The following is a 25,111-nucleotide window of genomic DNA, read 5'->3' on the forward strand; positions in this document are numbered from 1 at the left end:
CAATATAACCCACATTACAACACCGATATACCCCACATTATAACTCTGATATACCCCACATTACACCTCCGTTGTACTCCACATTACAACTCCGATGTACCCCACATTACAACTCCGATATACCCCATATTACACCTCCGATGTACCCCACTCCCCTCACAGTAACACTCCGATATACTCCACATTTAACCTCCGATATACCCCACATTAAACCTCCGATGTACTCCACATTACAACTCCGATATACCCCACATTAAACCTCCGATGTGCTCCACATTACAACTCCGATATACCCCACATTACAACTCCGATATACCCCACATTACAGCTCCGATATACCCCACATTACAACTCCGAAATACCCCACATCACAACTCTGATATACCCCACGTTGCAACTCCGATATATCCCACACCCCTCGCTGTAACACTCTGATATACCCCACACCCCTCACTGTAACACTCTGATATATCCCACACCCCTCACTGTAACACTCTGATATACCCCACACCCCTCACTGTAACACTCTGATATATCCCACACCCCTCAGTCTGACTCTGGTTTTGCTGTTCATTTCTTGCAGCCAGGAAAGGAAACAGACTGTGACGAAGATGGGGAAAGGTGAGTGACTGGACATTCGACAGCGCTCTTTCCCCACGGCTCCTGTCTCTGTGATGGTTCGTGTATTCTTCCCTTTCTCCCATTCTCAGTATTGAATCTGTACAAGAGTCGACACTCAGACACAGTCTGCAGCCTGTCCTCAGCTTCTCCCATATTTGGCCCATTTTACTGAGCCTCTCTGACATGTTGTGTTTTGAGCATTTTAATCATCTGTTCATGAACTGAATGGTCTCTCTCTTCTCCCATCGCCTTTCAATTCTGCTTTTTCTCCTCCTGCCTCACCATCTTGCTCTCTCTATCTCTTTCATATCTATCTCTCCTGTATCTCTCTTCACCTTCTCTCTCTCTCCCTCCCTCTCTCTCCATAACTCTCACTCTCTCACGCCCCATTCTGCTTCACTCTCTCAACCCTCTCTGTGCCTCCTCTCTCACCCTCCTTCCTCTCTCTCTCTCTCTCCCTCACCTCTCACCCTCCCTCCCTTCTCTCTCACCCTCCCTCCCCTCTCTCTCACCCTCCCTCCCCTCTCTCTCACCCTCCCTCCCCTCTCTCACCCTCCCTCCCCTCTCTCTCACCCTCCCTCCCCTCTCTCTCACCCTCCCTCCCCTCTCTTTCCCTCTCACTCCCGATCTCTCTGTCCTCTATTCTCCATTCATTTCTCTTTTCCCCCTCTACCTCTCTCCCCCCCCACCCTCCCTCTCTCCCCCCCTACCCTCCCTCTCTCCCCCCCCCACCCTCCCTCTCTCCCCCCCCCACCCTCCCTCTCTCCCCCCCCCACCCTCCCTCTCTCCCCCCCCCACCCTCCCTCTCTCCCCCCCCCCACCCTCCCTCTCTCCCCCCCCACCCTCCCTCTCTCCCCCCCCACCCTCCCTCTCACCGCCCCCCACCCTCCCTCTCTCTCCCCCCCACCCTCCCTCTCTCTCCCCCCCACCCTCCCTCTCTCTCCCCCCCACCCTCCCTCTCTCCCCCCCCACCCTCCCTCTCTCCCCCCCCACCCTCCCTCTCTCTCCCCCCCCACCCTCCCTCTCTCCCCCCCCACCCTCCCTCTCTCCCCCCCCCACCCTCCCTCTCTCTCCCCCCCACCCTCCATCTCTCTCCCCCCCGTCTCTCTCTCTCTCCCCCCCGTCTCTCTCTCTCTCTCCCCCCGTCTCTCTCTCTCTCTCCCCCTCTCTCTCTCCTGCTTCCATCTCTCTCTCTCTCTTTCTCTCCCCCTCTCTCTCTCTCTGCCCTCACAGACAGCCTCTTGCTGACAGATGTGTCCCTGATGCTTGGTCACTCTGTCTTTACCACCGTTACCAAGACCAATAGCACATTTGGCTTCACCATTGCCGGTGGGAACCGCCCGACGGAGCTGCTCCAGATCGTCAGCGTGGCAGTCGGCGGCCCTGCCTTCCTGAGTGGAAACGTGCAAATCCGTGAGCAACCCCGAGTGTGTCAGCAGCAGCAGCAGCAGCAGGGGGTGTGGGAGCAGCAGGGGGTGTGGGAGCAGCAGGGGGTGTGGGAGCAGCAGGGGGTGTGGGAGCAGCAGGGGGTGTGGGAGCAGCAGGGGGTGTGGGAGCAGCAGCAGGGGGTGTGGGAGCAGCAGCAGGGGGTGTGGGAGCAGCAGGGGGTGTGGGAGCAGCAGCAGGGGGTGTGGGAGCAGCAGGGGGTGTGGGAGCAGCAGGGGGTGTGGGAGCAGCAGCAGGGGGTGTGGGAGCAGCAGGGGGTGTGGGAGCAGCAGCAGGGGGTGTGGGAGCAGCAGGGGGTGTGGGAGCAGCAGGGGGTGTGGGAGCAGCAGGGGGTGTGGGAGCAGCAGCAGGGGGTGTGGGAGCAGCAGGGGGTGTGGGAGCAGCAGGGGGTGTGGGAGCAGCAGCAGGGGGTGTGGGAGCAGCAGGGGGTGTGGGAGCAGCAGCAGGGGGTGTGGGAGCAGCAGGGGGTGTGGGAGCAGCAGGGGGTGTGGCACTGGCTGGGAAGTGAAGCACTGGCCCTTGTTCCTGAAGGGATAAAATTGGAATAACAGAGAGTTTGTGTTAAACTCGTCTTTGTAAACCACACTGGGAATACTGGACACAGTTCCGTTCTCCACATCCCAGTGGGAATGCCGTGCGTATTTCAGGTCTCCATATCCCATTGGGAAGGCTGTGCACAGTCCCGGTCTCCCTATCCCACTGGGAATACTGTGCACTGTTCTGTTCTCCACATCCCACCCGGAATACCGTGCACAGTTCCGTTCTCCATATCACAGTGGGAATACCATGCACGGTCCTGGTATCCTTATCCCACTGGGAATACTGGGCACAGTTCCAGCCTCCTTATCCCACTGGGAATACTGGGCACAGTTCCAGCCTCCTTATCCCACTGGGAATACTGGGCACAGTTCCAGCCTCCTTATCCCACTGGGAATACTGTGCACGGTTCCAGTCTCCTTATTCCACTGGGAATACTGTGCACGGTTCCAGTCTCCTTATCCCACTGGGAATACTGTGCACGGTTCCAGTCTCCTTATCCCACATGGAATACTGTGCACGGTTCACGTCTCCATTTCACTCTTGGAATACTGTACATAGTCCTGGTCTCCATATTGCCCTGGGAATATCGAGAACAATTCACAGAATCACAGTGCAGATGAGGCCCTTCGGCCCATCGAGTCTGCACCGACACGTGAGAAACACCTGACCCACCTACCTAATCCCATTTACCAGCACTTGGCCCATAGCCTTGAATGTTATGACGATGCCAAGTGCTCATCCAGGTACTTTTTAAAGGGTGTGAGGCTAACCAGCCTCCACCACCCTCCCGGGCAGTGCATTCCAGACCGTCACCACCCTCTGGGTAAAAAAGTTTTCCTCACATCCCCCCTAATCCTCCTGCCCCTCATCTTGAATTTATGCCCCCTCGTGACTGACCCTTCAACTAAGGGGAACAGCTGCTCCCTATCCACCCTGTCCAAGCCCCTAATAATCTTGTACATTTCGATCAGGTCGCCCCTCAGTCTTCTCTGCTCCAACGAAAACAACCCAAGTCTATCCAACCTCTCTTCATAACTTAAATATTTCATCCCAGGCAACATCCTGGTGAATCTCCTCTGCACCCCCTCCAGTGCAATCACATCCTTCCTATAATGTGGCGACCAGAACTGCACACACTACTCCAGCTGTGGCCTCACCAAGGTTCTATACAACTCCAACATGACCTCCCTACTTTTGTAATCTATGCCTCGATTGATAAAGGCAAGTGTGTCATATGCCTTTTTCACCACCCCACTAACATGCCCCTCTGCCTTCAGAGATCTATGGACACACACGCCAAGGTCCCTTTGTTCCTCAGAACTTCCTAGTGCCATGCCGTTCATTGAATACTTCCTTGTCAAGTTACTCCTTCCAAAGTGTATCACCTCACACTTTTCAGGGTTAAATTCCATCTGCCACTTATCTGCCCATTTGACCATTCCGTCTATATCTTCCTGTAGCCCAAGACACTCAACCTCACAATTAACCACCCAGCCAATCTTTGTGTCATCCACAAATTTACTAATCCTACCCCCCAGATAGTCATCTATGTTGTTTATATAAATGACAAATAATAGGGGATCGAGCACAGATCCCTGTGGTACGCCACTGGACACTGGCTTCCAGTCACTAAAGCACCCTTCTGTCATCACCCTCTGTCTCCTACAACTAAGCAAATTTTGAATCCACCTTATCAAATTACCCTGTATCCCATGTGCATTTGCCTTCTTTATAAGTCTCCCATGTGGGACCTTGTCAAAGGCTTTGCTGAAATCCACATAAACTACATCAACTGAACTACCCTCATCTACACACCTGATCACCTCCTCAAAAAATTCAATCAAACTTGTTAGGCATGACCTCCCTCTGACAAAGCCATGCTGACTATCCCTGATCAAACCTTGCCTCTCCAAGTGGAGATAGATTCTCTCCTTCAGAATTTTCTCCAATAGTTTCCCTGCCACTGACGTGAGACTCACTGGTCTGTAGTTCCCTGGCTTATCTCTACAACCCTTCTTAAATAGCGGAACCACATTAGCTGTTCTCCAGTCCTCTGGCACCTCCACCGTGGCCAGAGAGGAATTAAGAATTTGGGTCAGAGCCCCTGCGATCTCCTCCCTTGCCTCCCTCAGCAGTCTGGGACACAAATCATCCCGACCTGGAGATTTGTCCACTTTTAAGCCTGCCAACACCTCCAATACCTTGTCACTCCCTATATCAATTTGCTTAAGAACCTCGCTGTCTCTCTCCCCGAGTTCGATACCTTCATCCTCATTCTCTTGGGTGAAGACGGATGTGAAGTATTCATTCAACACTCTACCGATGTCCTCTGGCTCCATCCATAGATTGCCCCCTTGGTCCCTAATGGGCCCTACATTTTCCCTGGTTATCCTCTTCCCATTGATATACTTATAGAATATCTTGGGATTTTCCCTACTTTTACCAGCCAGAGCTTTCTCATATCCCCTCTTTGCTCTCCTAATTGCTTTCTTAAGCTCCACCCTGCACTTTCTGTACTCCACTAATGCCTCTGCTGATTTGCTTCCCTTGTACCTGCTAAAAGCCTCTCTTTTCCATCTCATCGTATCCTGAATATCTCTGGTCATCCCTGGTTCTCTGGGCTTGTTACTCCTTCCTATCACCCTAGAGGGAACATGTTGAACCTGTACCCTCCCCATTTCCTTTTTGAACACCCCCCACTGCTCCTCTGTAGATTTCCCCACAAATAGCTGTTCCCAGTCTACCTTGGCCAGATCCTGCCTTATTTTACTAAAATCCATTCTCCCCCAATCCAAAACAGTTTTTTGCAACTTGTCTATCTCTTTGTCCATAACAAACTTAAACTGTGCCATGTTGTGGTCGCTAAAATACTCGCCCACCACCACCTCAGCCACCTGTCCGGCTTCATTCCCCAGAATTAGGTCCAGCACTGCGCCATCCCTTGTTGGACCCTCTACATATTGACCTAAAATGTTCTCCTGTACACATTTCAAGAAATCCACTCCATCCAATCCCTTAACACTATGTCTATCCCAATTAATGTTGGGAAAGTTGAAATCACCTAATATAATTACCCTATTGTTATTGTTTTTACACACCTCCACAAATTGTGCACATATTTGCTCCTCAATTCCCCGCTGACTATCTGGGGTTCTATAATAAACACCTAACAATATGGCTGCCCCTTTTTTATTCCTAAGCTCTACCCACAAAGCTTCATTCGATGCCCCCTCCAAGATATCATCTCTCCTCACTGCAGTAACTGACTCCTTAACTAATAACGCAACACCTCCTCCTCTTTTACCCCCTCCCCTGTCTTGCCTCAAGATTCTATATCCTGGAATGTTGAGCTGCCAATCCTGCCCTTCCCTCAACCACTTCTCAGTGATGGCTGCTATATCACAATTCCACGTGTCAATGCTCACCCTTAACTCATCCGTTTTACCTGTAATACTCCTGGCATTAAAGTAGAGGCCACCCAGCCTTGCCTTACTCCCTTGAACCTTAATGCAGCTGTACTCCCTCTGACTTGATTGTTTTACTGTATTATGATGTGTCCCTATTCTGCTAACCTTCTGTGTCCCCTCCCCCTGCCGAATTAGTTTAAACTCCTCCCAACAGCACTAGCAAACTTGCCCACAAGGAGGTTAGTCCCACTCTGGTTCAGATGTAGACCATCTCGCTTGTACAGGTCCCACCTTCCCCAGAAACTGCCCCAGTGATAAAACCCTCCCTCCTGCACCAACTCTTAAGCCACGTATTCATCTGCACTATTCTCCTATTTCTGAGCTCACGAGCACGTGTCACTGGGAGTAATCCAGAGATTACAACCCGAGAGGTCTTGCTTTTTAGTCTACAGCCTAACTCCCTGAATTCTTGATGCAAGACCTCATCCCTCTTTCTACCTATGTCATTGGCACCAACATGTACCATGACCTCTGCCTTCTCACAGTATTCCCTGCAGCCGTTCAGGGACATGCCGGACCCTGGCACCAGGGAGGCAACACATCATCCTGGAGTCACATTGACGGCCACAGTAGTGCCTATCTGTTCCTGACTATAGAATCCCCTATTACTATTGCTCTTCCTCTCTTCCTCCCCTCCTGTACAGACAGGCTGCTTATGGTGCCAGAAGCTTGACTCTGTCTGCACTCCCTGGAGGAACCAGCGCCCTCATCAGCCTCCAAAATGGAATACCGATTTGCGTCCCCAGGGGACTCCTGAACTACCTGCCTGTTTTTCTTGGACTGCCTGGTGGTCACCAATTCCCTTCCTTCCTCAAGTCCCTTTGGCTGCGGTGTGACCACCTCTCTAAACGTGCTATCCACGATGCTCTCAGACTCGCGGATGCTCCACAGTGTCCCCAGCCGCCATTCCAGCTCTGAAACCTGAGCTTCCAGGTGCTGCAGCTGGGCACACTTCCTGCACACATGCTGGTCCCGGGCACTGGAAATGTCCCCGGCTTCCCACATGGAGCACGAGGAGCACGCCACGGCTTTGAGCTCTCCTGCCATGACTGATCCCTTTAAATTAAACCTTTTAAATCAATTACTCTAGGGCCCTTCTTTCCTGATCTTCGTTACTATAGAATATACAAATTATAAACCACAAAAAGATCTTAAACTATAAACGATTAAAGTAGTAAATACTTACCTGACCTGACCCACTACTTACCAGTCATTCCTTTCCCTTGTAGCCTCTACTGCTGCAGCAGGGCAAGACCATCCTCTGAAGTACTTAAGAAGTTGGATAGCAAGGAAAAAATGCAAAGAGCACCTCTTCCTCAATGCACCGAATTCCCACTGTGCACCAAATTGCCAATACCCACACTCACTCTGGCTGTATCTCACTCAGGATGAGCTCTCACCCCTGTTTGTGTTCTGGTCTCCATATCCACTTGGAATGCTGTGCACATTTCTGGTCTCTGTACCCCACTGGGAATACTGTGCACTTGTCTGGTATCCATATCCCACTTGGAATACTGTGCACATTTCCACTCTCTGTATCACACTGGGAATTGTGTGCACTCTTCCATTCTCCATATCCCACTGGGAATACTGTTCACAGTTCCGTCCTCCATATTACCATTGGAATACTGTGCACAGTTCCAATCTCCTTATCCCACTTGGAACACTGGGCACAGTTCTGGTCTCCATATCCCATTGGGAACACTGCGCACAGTTCCGGTCTCCATATCACCCTTGGAATGCTGTGCACGGTTCTGGTCTCCATAGCACACTTGGAATACTGTACACAGTTCAGGTCTCCGTATCCTACATGAAGTACTGTGCCCTTTCCAGTCTCCGTATCCCACTGGCAACACTGTGCACAGTTCTGATCTCCATATCCCACTGGAAATACTGTACACAGTTCCGGTCTCCATATCCCACTGGAAATACTGTGCACGGTTCCGATCTCCATATCCCACTGGAAATACTGGGCACAGTTCTGGCCTCCATATCCCACTGGGAACACTGTGCACAGTTCCGGTCTCCATATCCCACTTGGAATACTTTGCATAGTTCATTCTCCATATCTCACTTGGAATGCTGTGCTCAGTTCCGGTCTCCCTATCCGACTGGGAATACTGTGCACAGTTCCGCTCTCCATATCCGACTGGGAATACTGTGCACAGCTCTGGTCTCCATATCCCACTTGGAATACTTTGCATAGTTCATTCTCCATATCTCACTTGGAATACCGTGCACAGTTCCGGTCTCCCTATCCGACCGGGAATACTGTGCACAGTTCCGCTCTCCATATCCCACTGGGAATACTGTGCACAGTTCTGGTCTCCATATCTCACTTGGAATGCTGTGCTCAGTTCCGCTCTCCATATCCCACTTGGAATGCTGCGCTCAGTTCCGGTCTCCCTATCCGACTGGGAATACTGTGCTCACTTCCGCTCTCCCTATCCGACTGGGAATACCGTGCACAGTCGGCAGTCAGAATGTTGTATCGGGTCCTGGCCTCTCTATCGCCTTCGCTGGATACAGACAAGGCTCGGTGAGCAGTCATTTCCCAACCCTCATTGTGCCTTTGAGAGGGCGGCGGTGAACTGCCTCTCCAAAACGTGGCTGTGCGTCCGTCTCTGTGAAGCGCTCACCGCGTTGCTGTGGGTCCCGAGTCGTGTACGGGGCAGCACGTTTCTACCCCCGAAGGAGGTTCGTGAACCCGATGGGCCTTTGGTGGAAAAATCCTTTCGTTCCGTGGCCACCATTACCGAGGCCAGGGTTTTATTCCTGTTCTGTCGAAGCGAAGCTCCCCACGGGATTTACACTCCGACCTCGGGATTATTCATCCAGCCACCACGATCCCATCACCCACTTCCAGCACTGTGCGCGGTTCCTGAACAAAGCAGGACACGGAGCCACTGGGGGGAAGGGGCAAAGCAAGATGGTGTCCAATGGGGGAGGTTGAGAACGAGCAGGAAGGATTGAACAGGCCAAGAGGGAAGACTGAGGGATGGTCTCTCAGGGCCAAAGGGGCTCAATGCGGGAGACGTTTGACCACTTGTCGAAGGGGCCAGACCTCGGCAGCCTGGGGTATGCAAGAGTCCCAAATAAACCCAATGGGGAATTGAGGAGAATTTAGCCAGAGAGTGGGGAGAATGTGGAACTCGCTCCCGCAGGGACTGGTTGCAGTCAACGCTCTCGATGGATTTAAAGGGGAAGCTGGATGAGCACAGGAGGGAGAAAGGGAAGCAGAGGAGAGGGGGAGATGGAGTCGGGGCTGGTGTGCGGAAGGAAGTCGAGGGGAGTGGATGTTGTAAGTCCTGGGGGGTGTGGTGTGGCCCAGCTAACTCTCTCTCCCTCTGTTGGCTGCAGATGACGTGATCGTGGCGATTGACAAGGCCTCCGTCCTGGGATCCACGCACAGCCAGGTGGTGCGCCTCTTCCAGGCCATCCCGGAGGGCGAGGGCGCGGAGCTGCACCTGCGCCGGGGCTACCCGCCCCTCTACAACGTGGAGCCCCAGCTGCTGTCTGAGGTCAACGCCAGGGCCGCCGTGGCCTTGGCTGCCCCTGCCCTGGCCATGCTGCCCGTGGCCATCATGCAGAGCCCCGGCGGGCCGGGTTTCACCACGGCCAGGAGCGCCAGCGGCTATGCCAGGGTGACGGGGGTCAGCGATCGGCGCTGCTGCCCGGACCTGCGGGAGGGCGACCTCATCGTCAAGGTCAACGGGCAGCGGGTGCGGGCGCTGAGCGACCAGCAGCTGGAGGAGGTTCTCAGGACACACACCCGGGCAGGAGATGTGGTCCTCTTGCTGCAGAGGGCAGGTGAGTTCGAGGCTTGTATCTCTCCCCTCTCGGCGAGGGTCCCGGTGGAGGGCTGCTCTCTGCCAGCTCAGGGTGACCCTCACGGTGATGCCCAGTGCGATCGACCTGCTACAAAATGAATCTTTGCAAGCCAGGAGGAAACCTCTCAAATCTAGGCCCTGTCCCACCGAACCCTCCCTCACACTGAGAGAGCGGGGTCACGTGTCAGATCCCTCACTCCGTTCTACAGTGCAACCCTCCCCTTCCCATTCCCGGGCACGTCCCTCCCCCATTCCCGGGCACGTCCCTCCCCCATTCCCAGGCACGTCCCTCCCCCATTCCCGGGTCCGTCCCTCTCCCATTCCCAGGCACGTCCCTCCCCCATTCCCAGGCACGTCCCTCCCCCATTCCCAGGCACGTCCCTCCCCCATTCCCGGGTCCGTCCCTCCCCCATTCCCGGGTCCGTCCCTCCCCCATTCCCGGGTCCGTCCCTCCCCCATTCCCGGGTCCGTCCCTCCTCCATTCCCAGGCACGACCCTCCCCCATTCAGGGCACGTCCCACCCCCATTCCCGGGTCCGTCTGTCCCCCATTCCCGGGTCCGTCCCTCCCCCATTCCCGGGCCCGTCCCTCCGCCATTCCCGGGCACGTCCCTCCCCCATTCCTGGGCACGTCCCTCCCCCATTCCTGAGTCCGTCCCTCCCTCATTTCCAGGCACGTCCCTCCCCCATTCCCGAGTCCGTCCCTCCCCCATTTCCAGGCCCGTCCCTCCCCCATTCCCGGGTCCGTCCATCCCCCGTTCCCGGGTCCGTCCCTCGCCCGTTCCCGGGAGCTGCCCCCCATCCCCCGTTCCCGGGAGCTGCCTCCCATCCCCCGTTCCCGGGAGCTGCCTCCCATCCCCCGTTCCCGGGAGCTGCCTCCCATCCCCCGTTCCCGGGAGCTGCCTCCCATCCCCCGTTCCCGGGAGCTGCCCCCCATCCCCCGTTCCCGGGAGCTGCCCCCCATCCCCCGTTCCCGGGAGCTGCCCCCTATCCCCCGTTCCCGGGAGCTGCCCCCTATCCCCCGTTCCCGGGAGCTGCCCCCTATCCCCCGTTCCCGGGAGCTGCCCCCCTTATTCTCACATGTTACACACCCCGTTCCAACACATGTCCCTCCCCCATTCCCGGGTGTGTCCCTCCCTCATATATAAAAGGGGTCTCTGATGGAGAGACTCTCTCTATAAAAGGGGTCTCTGATGGGGAGACTCTCTCTATAAAAGGGGTCTCTGATGGGGAGACTCTCTCTATAAAAGGGGTCTCTGATGGGGAGACTCTCTCTATAAAAGGGGTCTCTGATGGGGAGACTCTCTCTATAAAAGGGGTCTCTGATGGGGAGACTCTCTCTATAAAAGGGGTCTCTGATGGAGAGACTGTCTCTATAAAAGGGGTCTCTGATGGAGAGACTGTCTCTATAAAAGGGGTCTCTGATGGGGAGACTCTCTCTATAAAAGGGGTCTCTGATGGGGAGACTCTCTCTATAAAAGGGGTCTCTGATGGGGAGACTCTCTCTATAAAAGGGGTCTCTGATGGAGAGACTGTCTCTATAAAAGGGGTCTCTGATGGGGAGACTCTCTCTATAAAAGGGGTCTCTGATGGGGAGACTCTCTCTATAAAAGGGGTCTCTGATGGAGAGACTGTCTCTATAAAAGGGGTCTCCGATGGAGAGACTGTCTCTATAAAAGGGGTCTCTGATGGAGAGACTCTCTCTATAAAAGGGGTCTCTGATGGGGAGACTCTCTCTATAAAAGGGGTCTCTGATGGGGAGTCTCTCTCTATAAAAGGGGTCTCTGATGGGGAGTCTCTCTCTATAAAAGGGGTCTCTGATGGAGAGACTGTCTCTATAAAAGGGGTCTCTGATGGAGAGACTGTCTCTATAAAAGGGGTCTCTGATGGGGAGTCTCTCTCTATAAAAGGGGTCTCTGATGGGGAGTCTCTCTCTATAAAAGGGGTCTCTGATGGAGAGACTGTCTCTATAAAAGGGGTCTCTGATGGGGAGTCTCTCTCTATAAAAGGGGTCTCTGATGGGGAGTCTCTCTCTATAAAAGGGGTCTCTGATGGGGAGTCTCTCTCTATAAAAGGGGTCTCTGATGGAGAGACTGTCTCTATAAAAGGGGTCTCTGATGGAGAGACTGTCTCTATAAAAGGGGTCTCTGATGGGGAGTCTCTCTCTATAAAAGGGGTCTCTGATGGGGAGTCTCTCTCTATAAAAGGGGTCTCTGATGGAGAGACTGTCTCTATAAAAGGGGTCTCTGATGGAGAGACTGTCTCTATAAAAGGGGTCTCTGATGGAGAGACTCTCTCTATAAAAGGGGTCTCTGATGGGGAGACTCTCTCTATAAAAGGGGTCTCTGATGGGGAGTCTCTCTCTATAAAAGGGGTCTCTGATGGGGAGACTCTCTCTATAAAAGGGGTCTCTGATGGGGAGACTGTCTCTATAAAAGGGGTCTCTGATGGGGAGTCTCTCTCTATAAAAGGGGTCTCTGATGGGGAGACTCTCTCTATAAAAGGGGTCTCTGATGGAGAGACTCTCTCTATAAAAGGGGTCTCATGGGGAGACTGTCTCTATAAAAGGGGTCTCTGATGGAGAGACTCTCTCTATAAAAGGGGTCTCATGGGGAGACTGTCTCTATAAAAGGGGTCTCTGATGGAGAGACTCTCTCTATAAAAGGGGTCTCTGATGGGGAGACTCTCTCTATAAAAGGGGTCTCTGATGGAGAGACTGTCTCTATAAAAGGGGTCTCTGATGGGGAGTCTCTCTCTATAAAAGGGGTCTCTGATGGGGAGACTCTCTCTATAAAAGGGGTCTCTGATGGGGAGACTGTCTCTATAAAAGGGGTCTCTGATGGGGAGTCTCTCTCTATAAAAGGGGTCTCTGATGGGGAGACTCTCTCTATAAAAGGGGTCTCTGATGGAGAGACTCTCTCTATAAAAGGGGTCTCATGGGGAGACTGTCTCTATAAAAGGGGTCTCTGATGGAGAGACTCTCTCTATAAAAGGGGTCTCATGGGGAGACTGTCTCTATAAAAGGGGTCTCTGATGGAGAGACTCTCTCTATAAAAGGGGTCTCTGATGGGGAGACTCTCTCTATAAAAGGGGTCTCTGATGGAGAGACTGTCTCTATAAAAGGGGTCTCTGATGGGGAGTCTCTCTCTATAAAAGGGGTCTCTGATGGGGAGACTCTCTCTATAAAAGGGGTCTCTGATGGGGAGTCTCTCTCTATAAAAGGGGTCTCTGATGGGGAGACTCTCTCTATAAAAGGGGTCTCTGATGGAGAGACTCTCTCTATAAAAGGGGTCTCATGGGGAGACTGTCTCTATAAAAGGGGTCTCTGATGGAGAGACTCTCTCTATAAAAGGGGTCTCATGGGGAGACTGTCTCTATAAAAGGGGTCTCTGATGGAGAGACTCTCTCTATAAAAGGGGTCTCTGATGGGGAGACTCTCTCTATAAAAGGGGTCTCTGATGGGGAGACTCTCTCTATAAAAGGGTCTCTGATGGGGAGACTGTCTCTATAAAAGGGGTCTCTGATGGGGAGACTCTCTCTATAAAAGGGGTCTCTGATGGGGAGTCTCTCTCTATAAAAGGGGTCTCCGATGGGGAGACTCTCTCTATAAAAGGGTCTCTGATGGGGAGACTGTCTCTATAAAAGGGGTCTCTGATGGGGAGACTCTCTCTATAAAAGGGGTCTCTGATGGGCAGCCCCCTCTAGAAGGCTTCCTTGTGTTGAGGTTCTCTCTATATGGAAGGGTCTATAATGTTGAGTCTCCCTATGTAATGGAGTGTGGTGGCTGGGGTATTGGGTATGCTGGGAGAGGGAGGAGGGAGTTATTCAGTGTAAAAGGATAACACATCGCTTCTTTCTTTGCTTCAGTGGAGGACCCGGTAAGTGGCCCACACCTCTCACCCAACTCCACAAAGTGTTTGTCTGATGGGTCAGTTCAGCCGCAGCCTGATTACGTGGACCAAGCGAGCGGAGACAGAGATGGGGTGTCGCGGCCTACTGTCAGCAGAGCACAGCAAGAGCTCGAGTCGCCCGGCAGTGATGGACAGGAGAAGACCAAAAGCGGCCAAAGACATGAAGACGTCCCCCTCCAGAAGGAGGAAGAGGGGCCTGGGGTCCTCGCAGCTTCCTTGTCGACTGAATCAGGGGACAAGGCATCACTCGGTAAGTTGGCAGACCCTGAGGCCCTGGGCAAGGTCCGTGGGATTAGATTGGGACTGATACAGGGCTATGGGGAAAGAGCGGGGCAGTGGGATTAGTTTGGGATTAATAGACGGCTATGGGGAGAGAGTGGGACAGTGGGATTAGTTTGGGATTGATACAGGGCTATGGAGAGAGAGTGGGGCAGTGGGATTAGTTTGGGGAATGATACAGGGCTATGGGGAGAGAGCGGGGCAGTGGGATTACTTTGGGATTGATAGAGGGCTATGGGGAGAGAGTGGGGCAGTGGGATTAGTTTGGGATTGAGACAGGGCTATGGGGAGGGAGTGGGGCAGTGGGATTAGTTTGGGATTGAGACAGGGCTATGGGGAGAGAGCGGGGCAGTGGGATTAGTTTGGGGATTGATACAGGGCTATGGGGAGAGAGCGGGGCAGTGGGATTAGTTTGGGGATTGATACATGGATATGGGGAGAGAGCAGGACAGTGGGATTAGTTTGGGGATTGATACAGGGCTATGGGGAGAGAGCGGGACAGTGGGATTAGTTTGAGATTGATACAGGGCTATGAGAAGAGAGCGGGGCAGTGGGATTAGTTTGGGATTGATACAGGGCTATGGGGAGAGAGTGGGACAGTGGGATTAGTTTGGGATTGATACAGGGCTATGGAGAGAGAGTGGGGCAGTGGGATTAGTTTGGGGATTGATACAGGGCTATGGGGAGAGAGTGGGGCAGTGGGATTAGTTTGGGATTGATACAGGGTTTTGGGGAGAGAGTGGGGCAGTGGGATTAGTTTGGGATTGATACAGGGCTATGGGAAGAGAGCGGGGCAGTGGGATTACTTTGGGATTGATACAGGGCTAAGGGGAGAGAGCGGGGCAGTGGGATTAGTTTGGGATTGATAGAGGGCTATGGGGAGAGAGAGGGACAGTGGGATTAGTTTGGGATTGATAGAGGGCTATGGGGAGAGAGCGGGACAGTGGGATTAGTTTGGGATTGATACAGGGCTATGGGGAGAGAGCGGGGCAGTGGGATTAATTTGGGATTGATACAGGGCTATGGGGAGAGAGCGGGGCAGTGGGATTAGTTTGGGGATTGATACAGGGCTATGGGGAGAGAGAGGGACAGTGGGATTAGTTTGGGATTGATAGAGGGCTATGGGGAGAGAGCGGGACAGTGGGATTAGTTTGGGATTGATACAGGGCTATGGGGAGAGAGCGGGGCAGTGGGATTAATTTGGGATTGATACAGGGCTATGGGGAGAGAGCGGGGCAGTGGGATTAGTTTGGGGATTGATACAGGGCTATGGGGAGAGAGCGGGGCAGTGGGATTAGTTTGGGATTGATACAGGGCTATGGGGAGAGAGTGGGGCAGTGGGATTAGTTTGGGATTGATACAGGGCTATAGGGAGAGAGCGGGGCAGTGGGATTAGTTTGGGGATTGATACAGGGCTAAGGGGAGAGTGTTGATGGATTCAGGAATGTTGATGGATTCTGCTGGTTGTTCTCACATTTAAATAATTCTCCTGAACCCTTTAGGGGGCACAGACCATTACCATCTGTACAAACATGCCCTACCCTCCACCCCTGCCTTCACCCGCATGCCAGTTTACCAGTCTGGCCACCCTTCAGCCTGTGTGTGTGTGTGTGTGTGTGTGTGTGTACACACGCAGGAAAGTATCCTTATTGAACAGGGAACTGTTTCTGCTCAGCTCTGTCACAGAGGTTTACTTCCCAGTCTCTGGATGGTGATCGGGAGCAGGAGTCTCCGGCTGAAACATCCCTCTCCTCCGACCCTCAATCGAGCGCCTGTCCGAGCAGCAATCTCCACACGGACCAGGGCTGGTCCTGTACCTTTGCTGCTGTGTGGGGCTCAAGTGGAGGTGCTGGGAATATGGACAGAGCTGATGAAGGAGGGTGTGAGCTCAGTCTTGTGATGTTGGGAAGCACTGGAGCGGGACGGGCTGTAAACATTAGGATGTCGATGAGGGAGCCCAGACTCCACTCCAGCCCAGGGAGTCAGACAGTGTGAAGGGCGAGAGAGGCACCATTCCCGTCCCCGAATCCCATTCCCAGCGCAGGGATGCGCAGGATGTTTGGACGAACGCGGACAGCGCTGCGGAGAGCGACGCGATTTCGACGTAAGGCTTCAAACCGACTTTGCTGTCGAAGTTGGAGAATAATGAGTCTCCGGTGAGGTTCCGGTTATTTTAAACTGAAACCGTGTGGAGGCAGCGAGAGGGCCCGAGATCATTTACCACTTAGACAGAGGCACCGTCTATCAGCAGGGTTTATTAACTCTCTGTGTGTGGTTTATACAGAGACTCTGTGTATCCCAGGGAGGTCAGTGTATATTAACTCTCTGTGTGTGGTTTATACAGAGACTCTGTGTATCCCAGGGAGGTCAGTGTTTATTAACTCTCTGTGTGTGGTTTATACAGAGTCTCTGTGTATCCCAGGGAGGTCAGTGTATATTAACTCTCTGTGTGTGGTTTATACAGAGACTCTGTGTATCCCAGGGAGGTCAGTGTTTATTAACTCTCTGTGTGTGGTTTATACAGAGTCTCTGTGTATCCCAGGGAGGTCAGTGTTTATTAACTCTCTGTGTGTGGTTTATACAGAGACTCTGTGTATCCCAGGGAGGTCAGTGTATATTAAATCTCGGTGTGTGGTTTATACAGAGTCTCTGTCTATCCCAGGGAGGGTCAGTGTATATTAACTCTCTGTGTGTGGTTTATACAGAGTCTCTGTGTATCCCAGGGAGGTCAGTGTTTATTAACTCTCTGTGTGTGGTTTATACAGAGTCTCTGTGTATCCCAGGGAGGTCAGTGTTTATTAACTCTCTGTGTGTGGTTTACACAGAGACTCTGTGTATCCCAGGGTTGGTCAGTATTGATCCATATCGAACAGGGAACTGTATCTGCTCAGCTCTGTCACAGAGGTTTACTTCCCAGTCTCTGGATGGTGATCGGGAGCAGGAGTCTCCGGCTGAAACATCCCTCTCCTCCGAACCTCAATCGAGCGCCTGTCCGAGCAGCAATCTCCACACGGACCAGGGCTGGACCTGTACCTTTGCTGCTGTGTGGGGCTCAAGTGGAGGGTCTGGGAATATGGACAGAGCTGATGAAGGAGGGTGTGAGCTCAGTCTTGTGATGTTGGGAAGCACTGGAGCGGGACGGGCTGTAAGCATTAGGATGTAGATGAGGGAGCCCAGACTCCACTCCGGCCCAGGGAGTCAGACAGTGTGAAGGGCGAGAGAGGCACCATTCCCGTCCCCGAATCCCATTCCCAGCGCAGGGATGCGCAGGATGTGTGAACGAACGCGGACAGCGCTGCGGAGAGCGACGCGATTTCGACGTAAGGCTTCAAACCGACTTTGCTGTCGGAGTTGGAGAATAATGAGTCTCCGGTGAGATTCCGGTTATTTTAAACTGAAACCGTGTGGAGGCAGCGAGAGGGCCCGAGATCATTTACCACTTATACAGAGGCACCGTCTATCAGCAGCGTTTATTAACTCTCTGTGTATCCCAGGGAGGGTCAGTGTATATTAACTCTCTGTGTGTGGTTTATACAGAGTCTCTGTGTATCCCAGGGTGGGTCAGTATTGATCCTTATTGAACAGGGAACTGTTTCTGCTCAGCTCTGTCACAGAGGTTTACTTCCCAGTCTCTGGATGGTGATCGGGAGGAGGAGTCTCTGGCTGAAACATCCCTCTCCTCCGAACCTCAATCGAGCGCCTGTCACAGCAGCAATCTCCACACGGACCAGGGCTGGACCTGTACCTTTGCTGCTGTGTGGGGCTCAAGTGGAGAAGCTGGGAATATGGACAGAGCTGATGAAGGAGGGTGTGAGCTTAGTCTTGTGATGTTGGGAAGCACTGGAGCGGGACGGGCTGTAAGCATTAGGATGTAGATGAGGGAGCCCACATTCCACTCCGGCCCAGGGAGTCAGACAGTGTGAAGGGCGAGAGAGGCACCATTCCCGGCCCCGAATCCCATTTCCAGCGCAGGGATGCGCAGGATGTTTGAACGAACGCGGACAGCGCTGCGGAGAGCGACGCGATTTCGACGTAAGGCTTCAAACCGACTTTGCTGTCGGAGTTGGAGAATAATGAGTCTCCGGTGAGTTTCCGGTTATTTTAAACTGGAAACCGTGTGGAGGCAGCGAGAGGGCCCGAGATCATTTACCACTTAGACAGAGGCACCGTCTATCAGCAGCGTTTATTAACTCTCTGTGTGTGGTTTATACAGAGTCTCTGTGTATCCCAGGGAGGTCAGTGTTTATTAACTCTCTGTGTGTGGTTTATACAGAGTCTCTGTGTATCCCAGGGAGGTCAGTGTTTATTAACTCTCTGTGTGTGGTTTATACAGAGTCTCTGTGTATCCCAGGGAGGTCAGTGTTTATTAACTCTCTGTGTGTGGTTTATACAGAGTCTCTGTGGATCCCAGGGAGGTCAGTGTTTATTAACTCTCTGTGTGTGGTTTATACAGAGTCTCTGTGTATCCCAGGGAGGTCAGTGTTTATTAACTCTCTGTGTGTGGTTTATACAGAGGCTCTGTGTATCCCAGGGAGGGTCAGTGTATATTAACTCTGTGTGTGTGGTTTATACAGAGACTCTGTGTATCCCAGGGAGGTCAGTGTATGTTAACTCTCTGTGTGTGGTTTATACAGAGGCTCTGTGTATCCCAGGGAGGGTCAGTGTTTATTAACTCTCTGTGTGTGGTTTATACAGAGTCTCTGTCTATCCCAGGGAGGGTCAGTGTATATTAACTCTCTGTGTGTGGTTTATACAGAGTCTCTGTGTATCCCAGGGAGGTCAGTGTTTATTAACTCTCTGTGTGTGGTTTACACAGAGACTCTGTGTATCCCAGGGTTGGTCAGTATTGATCCATATCGAACAGGGAACTGTATCTGCTCAGCTCTGTCACAGAGGTTTACTTCCCAGTCTCTGGATGGTGATCGGGAGCAGGAGTCTCCGGCTGAAACATCCCTCTCCTCCGAACCTCAATCGAGCGCCTGTCCGAGCAGCAATCTCCACACGGACCAGGGCTGGACCTGTACCTTTGCTGCTGTGTGGGGCTCAAGTGGAGGGTCTGGGAATATGGACAGAGCTGATGAAGGAGGGTGTGAGCTCAGTCTTGTGATGTTGGGAAGCACTGGAGCGGGACGGGCTGTAAGCATTAGGATGTAGATGAGGGAGCCCAGACTCCACTCCGGCCCAGGGAGTCAGACAGTGTGAAGGGCGAGAGAGGCACCATTCCCGTCCCCGAATCCCATTCCCAGCGCAGGGATGCGCAGGATGTGTGAACGAACGCGGACAGCGCTGCGGAGAGCGACGCGATTTCGACGTAAGGCTTCAAACCGACTTTGCTGTCGGAGTTGGAGAATAATGAGTCTCCGGTGAGATTCCGGTTATTTTAAACTGAAACCGTGTGGAGGCAGCGAGAGGGCCCGAGATCATTTACCACTTATACAGAGGCACCGTCTATCAGCAGCGTTTATTAACTCTCTGTGTATCCCAGGGAGGGTCAGTGTATATTAACTCTCTGTGTGTGGTTTATACAGAGTCTCTGTGTATCCCAGGGTGGGTCAGTATTGATCCTTATTGAACAGGGAACTGTTTCTGCTCAGCTCTGTCACAGAGGTTTACTTCCCAGTCTCTGGATGGTGATCGGGAGGAGGAGTCTCTGGCTGAAACATCCCTCTCCTCCGAACCTCAATCGAGCGCCTGTCACAGCAGCAATCTCCACACGGACCAGGGCTGGACCTGTACCTTTGCTGCTGTGTGGGGCTCAAGTGGAGAAGCTGGGAATATGGACAGAGCTGATGAAGGAGGGTGTGAGCTTAGTCTTGTGATGTTGGGAAGCACTGGAGCGGGACGGGCTGTAAGCATTAGGATGTAGATGAGGGAGCCCACATTCCACTCCGGCCCAGGGAGTCAGACAGTGTGAAGGGCGAGAGAGGCACCATTCCCGGCCCCGAATCCCATTTGCAGCGCAGGGATGCGCAGGATGTTTGAACGAACGCGGACAGCGCTGCGGAGAGCGACGCGATTTCGACGTAAGGCTTCAAACCGACTTTGCTGTCGGAGTTGGAGAATAATGAGTCTCCGGTGAGTTTCCGGTTATTTTAAACTGGAAACCGTGTGGAGGCAGCGAGAGGGCCCGAGATCATTTACCACTTAGACAGAGGCACCGTCTATCAGCAGCGTTTATTAACTCTCTGTGTGTGGTTTATACAGAGTCTCTGTGTATCCCAGGGAGGTCAGTGTTTATTAACTCTCTGTGTGTGGTTTATACAGAGTCTCTGTGTATCCCAGGGAGGTCAGTGTTTATTAACTCTCTGTGTGTGGTTTATACAGAGTCTCTGTGTATCCCAGGGAGGTCAGTGTTTATTAACTCTCTGTGTGTGGTTTATACAGAGTCTCTGTGTATCCCAGGGAGGTCAGTGTTTATTAACTCTCTGTGTGTGGTTTATACAGAGTCTCTGTGTATCCCAGGGAGGTCAGTGTTTATTAACTCTCTGTGTGTGGTTTATACAGAGGCTCTGTGTATCCCAGGGAGGGTCAGTGTATATTAACTCTGTGTGTGTGGTTTATACAGAGACTCTGTGTATCCCAGGGAGGTCAGTGTATGTTAACTCTCTGTGTGTGGTTTATACAGAGGCTCTGTGTATCCCAGGGAGGGTCAGTGTTTATTAACTCTCTGTGTGTGGTTTATACAGAGACTCTGTGTATCCCAGGGAGGTCAGTGTATATTAACTCTCTGTGTGTGGTTTATACAGAGACTCTGTGTATCCCAGGGAGGTCAGTGTATATTAACTCTCTGTGTGTGGTTTATACAGAGTCTCTGTGTATCCCAGGGTGGGTCAGTATTTATCCTTTTTGAACAGGGAACTGTTTCTGCTCAGCTCTGTCACAGAGGTTTACTTCCCAGTCTCTGGATGGTGATCGGGAGCAGGAGTCTCCGGCTGAAACATCCCTCTCCTCCGACCCTCAATCGAGCGCCTGTCCGAGCAGCAATCTCCACACGGACCAGGGCTGGACCTGTACCTTTGCTGCTGTGTGGGGCTCAAGTGGAGGTGCTGGGAATATGGACAGAGCTGATGAAGGAGGGTGTGAGCTCAGTCTTGTGATGTTGGGAAGCACTGGAGCGGGACGGGCTGTAAACATTAGGATGTCGATGAGGGAGCCCAGACTCCACTCCAGCCCAGGGAGTCAGACAGTGTGAAGGGCGAGAGAGGCACCATTCCCGTCCCCGAATCCCATTCCCAGCGCAGGGATGCGCAGGATGTTTGGACGAACGCGGACAGCGCTGCGGAGAGCGACGCGATTTCGACGTAAGGCTTCAAACCGACTTTGCTGTCGAAGTTGGAGAATAATGAGTCTCCGGTGAGGTTCCGGTTATTTTAAACTGAAACCGTGTGGAGGCAGCGAGAGGGCCCGAGATCATTTACCACTTAGACAGAGGCACCGTCTATCAGCAGGGTTTATTAACTCTCTGTGTGTGGTTTATACAGAGACTCTGTGTATCCCAGGGAGGTCAGTGTATATTAACTCTCTGTGTGTGGTTTATACAGAGACTCTGTGTATCCCAGGGAGGTCAGTGTTTATTAACTCTCTGTGTGTGGTTTATACAGAGTCTCTGTGTATCCCAGGGAGGTCAGTGTATATTAACTCTCTGTGTGTGGTTTATACAGAGACTCTGTGTATCCCAGGGAGGTCAGTGTTTATTAACTCTCTGTGTGTGGTTTATACAGAGTCTCTGTGTATCCCAGGGAGGTCAGTGTTTATTAACTCTGTGTGTGTGGTTTATACAGAGACTCTGTGTATCCCAGGGAGGTCAGTGTATATTAAATCTCGGTGTGTGGTTTATACAGAGTCTCTGTCTATCCCAGGGAGGGTCAGTGTATATTAACTCTCTGTGTGTGGTTTATACAGAGTCTCTGTGTATCCCAGGGAGGTCAGTGTTTATTAACTCTCTGTGTGTGGTTTATACAGAGTCTCTGTGTATCCCAGGGAGGTCAGTGTTTATTAACTCTCTGTGTGTGGTTTACACAGAGACTCTGTGTATCCCAGGGTTGGTCAGTATTGATCCATATCGAACAGGGAACTGTATCTGCTCAGCTCTGTCACAGAGGTTTACTTCCCAGTCTCTGGATGGTGATCGGGAGCAGGAGTCTCCGGCTGAAACATCCCTCTCCTCCGAACCTCAATCGAGCGCCTGTCCGAGCAGCAATCTCCACACGGACCAGGGCTGGACCTGTACCTTTGCTGCTGTGTGGGGCTCAAGTGGAGGGTCTGGGAATATGGACAGAGCTGATGAAGGAGGGTGTGAGCTCAGTCTTGTGATGTTGGGAAGCACTGGAGCGGGACGGGCTGTAAGCATTAGGATGTAGATGAGGGAGCCCAGACTCCACTCCAGCCCAGGGAGTCAGACAGTGTGAAGGGCGAGAGAGGCACCATTCCCGTCCCCGAATCCCATTCCCAGCGCAGGGATGCGCAGGATGTGTGAACGAACGCGGACAGCGCTGCGGAGAGCGACGCGATTTCGACGTAAGGCTTCAAACCGACTTTGCTGTCGGAGTTGGAGAATAATGAGTCTCCGGTGAGATTCCGGTTATTTTAAACTGAAACCGTGTGGAGGCAGCGAGAGGGCCCGAGATCATTTACCACTTATACAGAGTCAGCGTCTATCAGCAGCGTTTATTAACTCTCTGTGTATCCCAGGGAGGGTCAGTGTATATTAACTCTCTGTGTGTGGTTTATACAGAGTCTCTGTGTATCCCAGGGTGGGTCAGTATTGATCCTTATTGAACAGGGAACTGTTTCTGCTCAGCTCTGTCACAGAGGTTTACTTCCCAGTCTCTGGATGGTGATCGGGAGGAGGAGTCTCTGGCTGAAACATCCCTCTCCTCCGAACCTCAATCGAGCGCCTGTCACAGCAGCAATCTCCACACGGACCAGGGCTGGACCTGTACCTTTGCTGCTGTGTGGGGCTCAAGTGGAGAAGCTGGGAATATGGACAGAGCTGATGAAGGAGGGTGTGAGCTTAGTCTTGTGATGTTGGGAAGCACTGGAGCGGGACGGGCTGTAAGCATTAGGATGTAGATGAGGGAGCCCACATTCCACTCCGGCCCAGGGAGTCAGACAGTGTGAAGGGCGAGAGAGGCACCATTCCCGGCCCCGAATCCCATTTCCAGCGCAGGGATGCGCAGGATGTTTGAACGAACGCGGACAGCGCTGCGGAGAGCGACGCGATTTCGACGTAAGGCTTCAAACCGACTTTGCTGTCGGAGTTGGAGAATAATGAGTCTCCGGTGAGTTTCCGGTTATTTTAAACTGGAAACCGTGTGGAGGCAGCGAGAGGGCCCGAGATCATTTACCACTTAGACAGAGGCACCGTCTATCAGCAGCGTTTATTAACTCTCTGTGTGTGGTTTATACAGAGTCTCTGTGTATCCCAGGGAGGTCAGTGTTTATTAACTCTCTGTGTGTGGTTTATACAGAGTCTCTGTGTATCCCAGGGAGGTCAGTGTTTATTAACTCTCTGTGTGTGGTTTATACAGAGTCTCTGTGTATCCCAGGGAGGTCAGTGTTTATTAACTCTCTGTGTGTGGTTTATACAGAGTCTCTGTGTATCCCAGGGAGGTCAGTGTTTATTAACTCTCTGTGTGTGGTTTATACAGAGTCTCTGTGTATCCCAGGGAGGTCAGTGTTTATTAACTCTCTGTGTGTGGTTTATACAGAGGCTCTGTGTATCCCAGGGAGGGTCAGTGTATATTAACTCTGTGTGTGTGGTTTATACAGAGACTCTGTGTATCCCAGGGAGGTCAGTGTATGTTAACTCTCTGTGTGTGGTTTATACAGAGGCTCTGTGTATCCCAGGGAGGGTCAGTGTTTATTAACTCTCTGTGTGTGGTTTATACAGAGTCTCTGTCTATCCCAGGGAGGGTCAGTGTATATTAACTCTCTGTGTGTGGTTTATACAGAGTCTCTGTGTATCCCAGGGAGGTCAGTGTTTATTAACTCTCTGTGTGTGGTTTATACAGAGTCTCTGTGTATCCCAGGGAGGTCAGTGTTTATTAACTCTCTGTGTGTGGTTTACACAGAGACTCTGTGTATCCCAGGGTTGGTCAGTATTGATCCATATCGAACAGGGAACTGTATCTGCTCAGCTCTGTCACAGAGGTTTACTTCCCAGTCTCTGGATGGTGATCGGGAGCAGGAGTCTCCGGCTGAAACATCCCTCTCCTCCGAACCTCAATCGAGCGCCTGTCCGAGCAGCAATCTCCACACGGACCAGGGCTGGACCTGTACCTTTGCTGCTGTGTGGGGCTCAAGTGGAGGGTCTGGGAATATGGACAGAGCTGATGAAGGAGGGTGTGAGCTCAGTCTTGTGATGTTGGGAAGCACTGGAGCGGGACGGGCTGTAAGCATTAGGATGTAGATGAGGGAGCCCAGACTCCACTCCGGCCCAGGGAGTCAGACAGTGTGAAGGGCGAGAGAGGCACCATTCCCGTCCCCGAATCCCATTCCCAGCGCAGGGATGCGCAGGATGTGTGAACGAACGCGGACAGCGCTGCGGAGAGCGACGCGATTTCGACGTAAGGCTTCAAACCGACTTTGCTGTCGGAGTTGGAGAATAATGAGTCTCCGGTGAGATTCCGGTTATTTTAAACTGAAACCGTGTGGAGGCAGCGAGAGGGCCCGAGATCATTTACCACTTATACAGAGGCACCGTCTATCAGCAGCGTTTATTAACTCTCTGTGTATCCCAGGGAGGGTCAGTGTATATTAACTCTCTGTGTGTGGTTTATACAGAGTCTCTGTGTATCCCAGGGTGGGTCAGTATTGATCCTTATTGAACAGGGAACTGTTTCTGCTCAGCTCTGTCACAGAGGTTTACTTCCCAGTCTCTGGATGGTGATCGGGAGGAGGAGTCTCTGGCTGAAACATCCCTCTCCTCCGAACCTCAATCGAGCGCCTGTCACAGCAGCAATCTCCACACGGACCAGGGCTGGACCTGTACCTTTGCTGCTGTGTGGGGCTCAAGTG

The 25,111-nt window shown here is 52.4% G+C and overlaps 1 protein-coding gene across 1 annotated transcript in view; it reads left to right on the forward strand.

The window, feature by feature from the left end:
• Positions 1 to 611: 611 nt before the first annotated feature.
• Positions 612 to 25,111, forward strand: part of LOC144677439 (membrane-associated guanylate kinase, WW and PDZ domain-containing protein 1-like) — a gene marked incomplete at its 3' end in the record, with an annotated part of 41,779 nt that continues 17,279 nt past the window's right edge. The window contains exons 1-4 of the mRNA XM_078537532.1: positions 612 to 621; positions 1,855 to 2,034; positions 9,435 to 9,884; positions 13,770 to 14,063. Coding sequence (XP_078393658.1) covers positions 612 to 621; positions 1,855 to 2,034; positions 9,435 to 9,884; positions 13,770 to 14,063 — 934 coding nt within the window. The remainder of the gene's footprint in view (positions 622 to 1,854; positions 2,035 to 9,434; positions 9,885 to 13,769; positions 14,064 to 25,111) is intronic.

This window comes from Cetorhinus maximus, unplaced genomic scaffold (genome assembly GCF_964194155.1).
Source record: "Cetorhinus maximus unplaced genomic scaffold, sCetMax3.hap1.1 HAP1_SCAFFOLD_2535, whole genome shotgun sequence".
NCBI classification, from domain to species: domain Eukaryota; kingdom Metazoa; phylum Chordata; class Chondrichthyes; order Lamniformes; family Cetorhinidae; genus Cetorhinus; species Cetorhinus maximus.